A 10,307-nucleotide genomic window follows, 5' to 3' on the forward strand; every position below is an offset into this window, starting at 1 on the left:
CAACCTCCTCAAACCCCGAACCCCCTCCTTGCTGCACCATGTCGAACCTAGAGTTTGGCATGGATTCCCTCGACTCAGTCCTCGAACTGATGACAGGAAGAGTATATATCTCACGGCGATGACATATATCACTGTTTTTGATTCTTGTTTCCTCTGAGAAACGAGAATTTGTTTGATATGCACCATGTCGAACCTAGAGTTTGGCATGGATTCCCTCGACTCAGTCCTCGAACTGATGACAGGAAGAGTATATTGTCACCTCGAGCCCCTTGCTGCGCTATGTCGGACCTAGAGTTTGACATGGGTTCCCTCGACTCAGTCCTCGAACTGATGACAGGCCCTCCCCCGCGGTGCACCATGTCGAACCTAGAGTTTGGCATGGATTCCCTCGACTCAGTCCTCGAACTGATGACAGGAAGAGTATATATCTCACGGCGATGACATATATCACTGTTTTTGATTCTTGTTTCCTCTGAGAAACGAGAATTTGTTTGATATCTTACTCTTGTTGTGCAGCAGAGGTGCTGCTGAAATTTTCACTGCACACAATAAGGGTCGAAAGAGAAGTTGAACAGGTGTTGGGTCTGAAGCCTGATCGATGGAGGAGATCATCAAGAAGTTGAACCCCGCGGAGGTGTCAACTTTGATGAAGCTGATGAAGTTGTCGGTTGGTGAGAGCACGACAAAACCATCGAAGAAATTGGAGCTTCCGACCATCGATCTGAAGCTTGATGGACCGAGTACTTACCTGAGCTGGTCGCGGCGGGTGAGATACACCCTTGTAGGGAGGAACCTGGATGGTTACTTGACAAGAGAGGCGACAGAGCCGGATGAGGACTCGAAGGGAAGAGATGAGTGGAAGTTCACTCATATGTTGGTATACATCTGGCTCCTCAACTCGTTGGTTCAGTCGATCGTCGCCACAGTGGATGGCATTGAGAAGGTGAAGGACGTCTGGGAAAAGTTGAGGAGGACCTATAATGAAGTGGGGAATAACCTGAGGGTGTTCCAGATTAAGGGAGAGATCGACGCCACAGTCCAGGGAGATAGGACTATACAGGAGTATGCCACAGAGCTGGAGCGGCTATGGCTAGATTATGATCACTTCTCACCTCGGACGAGCTGTAAGGACCCGGGATGTAAAGAACGGGAGGCCTTTCTACAGGAGAAGACTATGGTGTTTCTCAAAGGATTGACATCAGAGTTCGCTCAGCGAATTGCATTACTGCTAGCTCAGCCGAAGATTCTCACGCTTGAGGAGGCTGTCTTTGCTATGATCCAGGAGGAGACTCGCATTCGGCTGCAGGCGGGGACAGGTGGACTTCCTGTGGTGAAATTAGCACTGGCAGCCTCTAGCAACACTGGATCCAGGGGAGAGACTCGGTAGTGCTACAACTGCGGTGCAGTAGGTCATCTAAGGCACGCTTGCACCAAGACAGCCAAGGAAGGAGATTCGGGTGGACGTGGACAGTTCGGAGGTCGTGGTCGTGACCGTGGGGATCGACGAGGTGGAAGAGGAGCAGAAACCGGGCGAATCTGATGGTAGTAGAGAAAGAAGAAGAAGCTGAGGTGGTCTTTACTGAGGAGGATCATGCTCTCCTGACAATACTCAGGAGGAAGCAAAAAACAACAGGGGATGGAGACTTGAGGAGTGGGACTGAGGAAGCATCCACTTCGTTCTTCGCCAGAGGCAACACTGCTACCTATGCTCATACGAACAAAGATACTAATGACATACATGCTCTTGTTTCTATGTCTCCCGACAGATCATCAGAATGGATAGTCGACTCCGGTGCGTCTCGACATGTGACAGGTAATGCTAGTGAGTTCTCATCATATACTCACCTAGCATCGCTTGATAGTATTCAAACAGCTGATGGTACATTTCAGCCGGTGGTTGGTAAGGGTACAGTCGATTGTACTGGTTCTGTAACTTTGTCCAATGATTTGCATGCTCCTTCCTTTCCGGTCAATCTTTTGTCCATTAGTGCTATCATCCTCCAACTAAAATGCATTGTTTCTTTTGATATTCCCAAGGTGATTTTTCAGGAGAAGGGGACAAGACAGAGACTTAGGACTGGCACATGGCGTAGTGGACTGTGGTATCTGGATCGTGAAGGGCTGGATTCAGCATTAGTGTCAATCGTGGAGAAATCAGGAGTAGGATCTAAAATGAGTGCTGAGAATGAGTTAATGCTTCATCACCAGCGTTTGAGACACTCATCCTTTAGTGTTTTAAGTAGATTGTATCCATCTTTATTTGAGAAAGCAAATAAACAGAAATTTATGTGTGATGCATGTGAGTTTGGAAAGCTTACTAGAAGCTCTTATGTTAGTTCTGGTCATAGAAGTTCTCATGCATTTGACTTGATACATTCAGATGTTTGGGGCCTTGTTCCACAAGTTCTATGAATGAATACAAGTATTTTGTTACCTTTATTGATTGTTTCTCTCATGTTACTTGGTTATACCTGATGAAAAATAAGAGTGAAGTGTTTGGTTGCTTCCAAAACTTTCATAGGAATGTTCAGACTCAATACGGAATAGTGGTGAAGGTATTGAGGTCGGATAAAGGGACAGGGTATACCAACAGAGCGCTTGAAGAATATTTGTCAGCTCAGGGAATACAGCACCAGACAACATGTCCATACACACCAGTTTAGAATGGGGCAGCGAAAAGGAAGAACATATATTTTTTAGAGGTTGCTAGAAGCATGATGATTTCTATGAATATCCCAGAAACATTATGGGGGTAAGCAGTATTGATCGCAGCAGCGCTGATCAAAAGAATGCCCTCGAGAGTACTGGATTGGAAGTCTCCGTGTGAGACGTTGAAGGAAGATAATGGTAGGATTCTTCCACTTAAAGTGTTTGGCTGTGTGTGCTTTGTGAAGGACAACAGCGGGAAGCTTGCCCTTAGAGCTGTGAAGTGCATCTTTGTGGGATATTCTGCTACTCAGAAGGGATATGTTTGCTGGAGCCCGGTGGAGAAAAGGTTATTTGTGAGCATGAATGTGCACTTTCGAGAACTCGAGCCATATTACACCCGGAAGGTAACTTCATCCATTGGTAACTCGCCCAATACTAGAAGTATGAGGCGAGAGGAGAATGGTGAGAGATCGGTGAACAATGTGAAAAAATTAATTTCTGTATCGATTCCTTGGGAGGGAGAATTAGTTGAGGAGAAGCAGGAAAATAAAGAAGAAAGAAAATAAGACAAGAGGTGTTAGGCCCACGGTTCAGGGAGAGCTACTAACCTATAGTAGGAAGAGGAAGCAAATTACAGGAACAGTACCTACAGTGTCACTAGTGCTGCTCAGTCTCTTGCCAACGCCTGTTCCGACTCCTGAGACACCGACACCACCACCAGATTCATCCCAAGGTGATAACATTCCTCTCCCTACTCCTCCCACACCAATATCAGTACAGAGGACTACTCGTAGTAATGCGGAAAATCCTCCCGATAGATATGGATGGGATATTGCCCAGTTTGTATCATATTCTAACATTCATCCTGCATATGGAGCATTCATTACATCATTGGACTCTGTTACTGTACCTAACAATTGGCAGGATGCTAAAAAAGGCCCAAAGTGGAAAACGATGATGCACGAAGAGCTAGGGGCCCTTGAGAAGAACCGCACTTAGGAGTTAGTAAAACTACCAAAAGAAAAGAGAGTAGTTGGATGCAAGTGGGTCTTCACTGTGAAGCAGAATCCAGACGGATAGGTTGAGCGTTACAAAACTCGTCTGGTGGCAAAAGAATATAGTCAGACATATGTGATCGACTATGATGAGACTTTTGCACCGGTGGCGAAGATGAGCACTGTTCGGACCTTGATCTCTCTGGCAATAAATGATGGATGAAAGCTACACCAATTAGATGTGAAGAATGTATTTCTTCATGAAGATCTGGTAGAAGAGGTATACATGGAAATTCCGTCAGGATTCGACACAGATCAGACAGTGGACAAGGTCTGCAGATTAAAGAAGTCTCTTTATGAGCTGAAGCAGTCTCCCTACGCTTGGTTCGACAGATTCAGGAGAGCTATGCTGGGTATGGGGTACCAGTAGATTAACACCGATCATACCGTGTTTTTTCGACGAAATGAAGGTCACATCACCATGCTTACAGTATATGTGGATGATATGATTATTACAGGGGATGATGAGAAGAAGATTGCCCAACTCAAAGTGAGACTGGGTAAGGAATTCGAGGCGAAAGATCTTGGCTTGCTTTGATACTTTCTTGGAATAGAGATAGCTCGAGGAGCGGAGGGGATTATCCTATCCCAGAGAAAGTACGCACTGGATCTTCTCAAAGAGACATGGATGTTAGGGTGTAAACTTACAACTATACCGATCGATCAGAAGTTCAAGCTGGGTGCTGAAGCTGAAGAACCAGTTGATCGTGACAGATACCAAAGGCTGGTGGGCAGATTGATCTATCTGAGTCACACACGTCCCGATATCTCTTTTGTAGTGAGCGTGGTGAGCCGCTACATGCATGATCCGAGGAAGGGTCATATGGACGTTGTATACCAGATTCTGAGATATTTGAAGAGTGCCCCCAGAAAATGGTTGATATTCAGAAAGAATGAACATGTAAGTATTAAGGGTTACTGCGACTCTGATTGGGCTAGTTGTGCTGATGACAGGAGGTCCACCTCAGGATACTGTATTTTTATAGGAGGCAACTTAGTCTCGTGGAAGAGCAAGAAGCAGTTAGTGGTGGCAAGATCGACAGCTGAGGCAGAGTATAGAGCTATGGCCTTAGGAGTTGCTGAGTTGTTATGGTTGAAAAGTATGCTGGTGGAGCTGAAGCTGGATCAAGGAGCTAAGATAAAGTTGTGGTGTGATAACAAGTCAGCTATCAATACCGCCAACAACCCAGTGCAGCATGATAGAACCAAACACATCGAGATCAATAAGTTCTTCATTAAAGAAAAATTTGGATAGTGGACTACTGGAGCTAAGTCATGTTTCAACTAAGGACCAGACAGCAGATTGTATGACTAAGGGACTTAGCTCATTAGATATGATTAGAGAATGTAACAAGATGTGCTTAGTACATATCTTTCGTCCATCTTGAGGAGGAGTGTTGACATATTAAGTATAGTTAAGTGGCTTATTTGTAAGATATGTTTGTAGGGCCTATATAAGCCCATATTATCTCATCTATGGAATTAAAGTTTTCATATATTTCTACTGACAACATAGGACTTGAAACTGAGATCCCCTGCTTCCTCATTTCTATGTTTGCTGAAATCTAACTCAAATTGGTTACACATCTTCACCCCAAACTCATGGATAATTCTTCAACTAGTCCATTCTCTAACCTAAATCTAAAGTTCCCACAAAAAACAAAACCAAAACCGGAAAAAAAAGAGGCAACACTCTACAAGTTTGAGTTTCATTATTCACTAGCCTGAATTTTACATTTCACAAAATTTCCTATTAGCTCTGTGTTTCTTTCTCCATGTTTTTCAGTACAAGATCGTCGTAAACCCTGTTTCTTTAGTCTGAGTTGATCTATGTTATGGGATTTTTCCTGAGCTTTTGGCTGTCTCAGGACCAGTAGTTCTCAGCCAGTTCATAGTTCTGTTCAGTGATTTGGAATAGTACCTCAGTTTTCTTCGGATTTATTACTTTGATACCCACAACCCCCACCCCCACCCCCGCCCTTTTTTTTTAATTTTAAGAAACATTCTACGGAGCATAATCTCGTAAGCAAACTCCAGAAAGGAGAATTCTTTCCGCATTTGAATTTCTCCTTACTATAGTTTCATTATAACATGTAGATGCTAGAAATGCTTGCCTCCCTCTTAACTTGGGGTCATTTCTTATATTTTAAACTGAAACCTGAAAACTTCTCCTAATTTCATCATACTTTCTCAGTTACAAAAAGAAAAAAAATAATAATAAAAATAAAAAGATTCCCTCTCTCACTTATGCTACTAACATACAGAGTATACAAGAATAACAAGACATTCCCAATATTTCCATCTCCCTAAACTGCATAATAGATCATATAAAAAAAAAAAAACTAAAAAATAAAGAATTAACAAGCAAGCAAGAAAATTAACGTACCCAAGAAATCAATGCCGTTGTAGCCGTTGCTGAACCTGCCAGTGGGCCTTGAGAGAGGGAAGTCCAGCCCGTAGTGGGGGAAGTTGGCCTTCGCCTGAGCCCCAGGCAAGAAATTGTTGTTGCCCACGTCAGCAGTCGAGTCGCCGAACACGTAGAGCGCTGGCACCTTGGGCCCCGCTTCGGCGGCGGGAACCAGAGAGAGGGCGGTGTACAGGGATAGAGGAAGAAGAAGAAGAGTGCTGAGAAAATTAGAAGAAGCCATCAACGCCCCCAGCTTTTTCTCTCCACCGCCTCTGAGCTATGGAGGAATGAGGATATCCCCACTCAAGTTCAAGTACCCAAGCAAAGTATCCGTTGGTGGGGTCCACCGGTGAACAGGACGAGGACAACGAAGAGATGGAGAGCAAAAAGTCGGGCACTGCATTTTCTGCCAGCTCAGCGGTCGCCGGTCGAAACGGGAAAACTTGGTTAGCGGATCGGGTAGGATAGTTTTTCCACGCTTTTGTATCCGAACCGTTCTTCGCGTGACAAACTAACTTGGAATTTCACATGACTCCAAAATTTGAGCTCGGCTATCCTACAAACCGAAGAAAGAAAACTTAGAAGGATTCTAAATTTTCCAAATATTTCAGAACGTAAATTTTGGAGCCTATTTCAGTCTTAAAGCTACTAATCCAATGTCCCACCTAGTAACCTTTTTATTCAAAATAAGAAAAAAAATTATATAATTTTATTAAAAATAGAAAACTATTATATATTCGCGAGGGTGGTGAAAATGCCGAACTACTCTTCATCCCGCTCGCATGTGGACAGCTCTAGTGTAATATGGACTTCCGTCATTTCGTGAAAATAGATCGTTGTTGTAACGGTGGAGGTTTGGATTTTAGTTTATCGGGTTTGGGTATAAAGGGATTCGAAAACTATCAAAACCCGCTCCAAAAAATTTTCCGGAAATGGACTCACCGATAACGCCCAAGCGAAACTAATGTTGATAGTCAGAAGGATTGAGGTCTCGAGGGGCCACTAATAAAGAGTCTTTCTTAAAGTGGTGGAGATAGATTAAAGTACTTTCCACTACAATTGCAGTGTTTGGCGGGCCAATAATTATAGTCACTATACAAGAATGTGGAAGATTCTTAGAGGGCAGCCCATATGATATACTTGAATATTCATTTGAGTGGCAGTAGAAAATATTGATGAAGATTTTGACACGACCTAAAGGATGATTTTCTAGATTATGTAACCTACGTTAAGAGACTGCATTATAAATTGTTTGATGAGTCCAGTTTACAAACGTTGTGAAATTTTGCATTAATATTCAGTAGCTTTTTTAAAAGGAAAATATTGAGTAGATAGTGTTGGAGTTTTTGGTCAAAACCGCTTTTCAAAATGAGTTTTCAAACTATATATATATATTAACTATAAATACTTTTCATAAATACTTAGTAGCCTAGTGGAAAGTTAATGTTTTGGTGTTTCAAAAGGTCCCTTGTTCGAGGCTTGCCAACGACAAGCCGATAAGTGTTTTATTTTAAGTGTTTTATTGAATTAATCCCTTATAAGTTCTCGTGGGCCGGGGGCCGGGAGCCAATGGGTCGGAGATCGGGACTAATCGGGCTCAGGCGCTAAGTGGCGCTTTGTTAGACGCACTTTGCACTTCGCACGGAGGCATCAGGGCGAGGTGATGCTATTTGACGCCACAGAGGTTGCCTCATAGGCTGCTTTGCAGCATGCGGACAAGCTACGCATTCGCACGAGGGTGTAACCCTAGCGTTCTCGTAGTTTGACGTGGTTCGCTCATGCAACGAGGTTCGTCTGTCATACGAAGTTTGCCTGTTTGACGATGTTCGTTCGTGTAGGCGTCTAAAATTGCCTATGAGATTTCGCACACAGCTCGAAACAGAGAGTGGACGAGTCAAGAAGGGTTATCCAATCGGCCGCTGCGCACGCTGGTCATCTCGCGCACGTCAATCAGCTCGCGCGCGTCGGTGAACTCAAAGTGACCGAACACGCTCGTCAATCAGTTCGCGCACGTCGGTCAGCACACGCACGTCAATCAGCTCACGCGCGTCGGTCAACTCAAAGTGACAAAACACGCTCGTTAGTAAGCTTGCGCACGTCGGTCAGCTCGCGCGCGTCGGTCAGCTCGCGCACGTCAATCAGCTCGCGCACGTCGGTTAGTGTTTGTTGGAAAATTTGCAGTAAAAAGATAATGAAAGAAAAATTGTCTTGTATTCCTCTCAAAATCAATTACAATTTGGATTCCGATTACAAAAGAGAGGAGAATGAATTTGATTCTCCCCTTTGTTTAATTCTGGGTTCTTCACGGTGGCGATGAGATGCCTCCCTCGAATGCTCGCGTCGAGTTTGCTTCTCGTTGACGATCCGCACGTCTTGATTCACTGTAACGTAGTCTTCTCCTCACGATTTGACGCTATGGAGAACTTGCGTGGCAAGTCTTAAAAATAACTCTTGACGAGTTAATAACTCAGAGTGAGTTTTAGAAGAACTTGCAGAGCAAGTTTTGAACTCTGATCGAGTTGATAACTCAGAGCGAGTTTTAGAAGAACTTGCGGAGCAAGTTTCGAACTCTGATCGAGTTGATAACTCTAAATGAGTTGATAACTCTGAACGAGTTTGAAACTCTATGGAAGAGTTGATTTAACCGAAAGTCGGTTAATAAGCCAAGGCCGAATAATTTCGAAGGCTTCAATAAAAGCCTTACAAAATGATTCAAGAGCTCCTTCAAGTCGCTGATCTCCAAAGCTCTCTGTTGCTGCAGAAAGCTCAAAGATGCCCGATCAAGGATCCCCAAAATGTCAGCCAAAAAAAGAGCCCCTGAACTCAGTTGAGTTTCCCCCTATTTTTAGGGGATTTAGGGGTGTAACCGCCCCCTTAAATCTCTCCTTAATGAGGGTTTAATGGGGTGTAACTGCCCCCCATAAATCTCTCCATGATAGGGTAGTGATCCCCTAAAATCTTGGGGAGAAAACGGTTCTGGAACCGTTCAAATCGTGCTTGAACGAGTCAAACGCTGAAAACAGCGTTCTGGGCCCGAACTGTGCGTTTCTGGACCTGAAAACGCACAGTTGGGCCTGTAAACGCACAGTTGGCCTAAAAACGCACAGTTGAGGCTGAAAACGCACAGCTGGGCCCGTAAACGCACAGTTAAGGCTGAAAACGCACAGCTGGAGCTGAAAACGCACAGTTGAGGCTGAAAACGCACAGCTGGGCCCGTAAACGCACAGTTGGCCTGAAAACGCACAGTTGGCCTGAAAACTCTGCGTTTTGATGTTATATCACGAGGATAACCTCTGCGTTTTGAGGTTATAACGCTGGTTCGACCTGTGCGTTTTGACTCTGTAATGCAGAGGCGAACCTTAGGCGGGCTTGGCGAGCTTCAGGCTAAGTCCAATGTTTTGACGAAGTCCAGTCTTACAGACGGACTTCAGAACATAATTTGCTACGAGGAACAGGTCATAACTCTCAAACCGTAAGTCGGAATTGGACGAATTATATATAAAAATCGGCTATCTCGATGAGACGGGGCCATCGGAACCGAGCCAAAGGCTTTTGTTCGCTTCATCCGTTTCGCCAAATTCCTTACGGTTTGAGAGATATCTGCATTCTAATATGAAGAGACCGTCAATTTGTAGTCTCTTTTGCTAGAGCTTTGCACATATCGTCCTCTTGTAATCTTCGTCTTGGCTCCTTGAAATTATGAGAGTCGTCAGATTGTAACTCCCGATGTTGATTGTGAAGGCTGTTGAATTAGAGCTTTCATCAGTTATCGTGAAGGTCGTCAGATTGTAACCTCCAGCGATCTACGTGAAAGTCTTCAAATTATGGCCTTCTGGAAGTCGTCAGATTGTAACTTCCGTCATTGGTGTTTGATGGGGATCAGCTATCTGTTGTGATTTTTAGACAGCCTACAGTTAGCTCGTGCATGTCAATCAGCTTGCGCGCGTCGGTCAACTCAAAGTGACCGAACACGCTCGTCAGTCAGCTCGCGTGCGTCGGTCAGCTCGCGCACGTCAATCAGCTCGCGCGCGTCGGTCAAACGCACACACGTCAATTAGCTCACGCACGTCAGCCAATGCGCGCATGAGTGATCAAACGCGCTTGTCAAGCAGCCCCAAGTGACCGACGCGTTCGTCAGTCAGTCCCTTAGTGAAGCGTACAAGCCAACGAGTCGACCAAAGATGCAAAACGACAAA

General features: G+C 44.5%; 1 protein-coding gene across 1 annotated transcript in view; it reads right to left on the reverse strand.

Moving 5' to 3' along the window:
• LOC109837887 (GDSL esterase/lipase At5g55050-like) overlaps window positions 1–6,424 on the reverse strand; it is an 18,288-nt gene extending 11,864 nt beyond the window's left edge. Inside the window, exon 1 of the mRNA XM_020406267.1 lies at window positions 6,091–6,424. Within this exon, the coding sequence (XP_020261856.1) occupies window positions 6,091–6,352 (262 nt within the window). The 5' untranslated portion in view covers window positions 6,353–6,424. The remainder of the gene's footprint in view (window positions 1–6,090) is intronic.

The sequence above is a fragment of the Asparagus officinalis genome, chromosome 4 (assembly GCF_001876935.1).
Source record: "Asparagus officinalis chromosome 4, Aspof.V1, whole genome shotgun sequence".
Lineage (NCBI taxonomy): Eukaryota > Viridiplantae > Streptophyta > Magnoliopsida > Asparagales > Asparagaceae > Asparagus > Asparagus officinalis.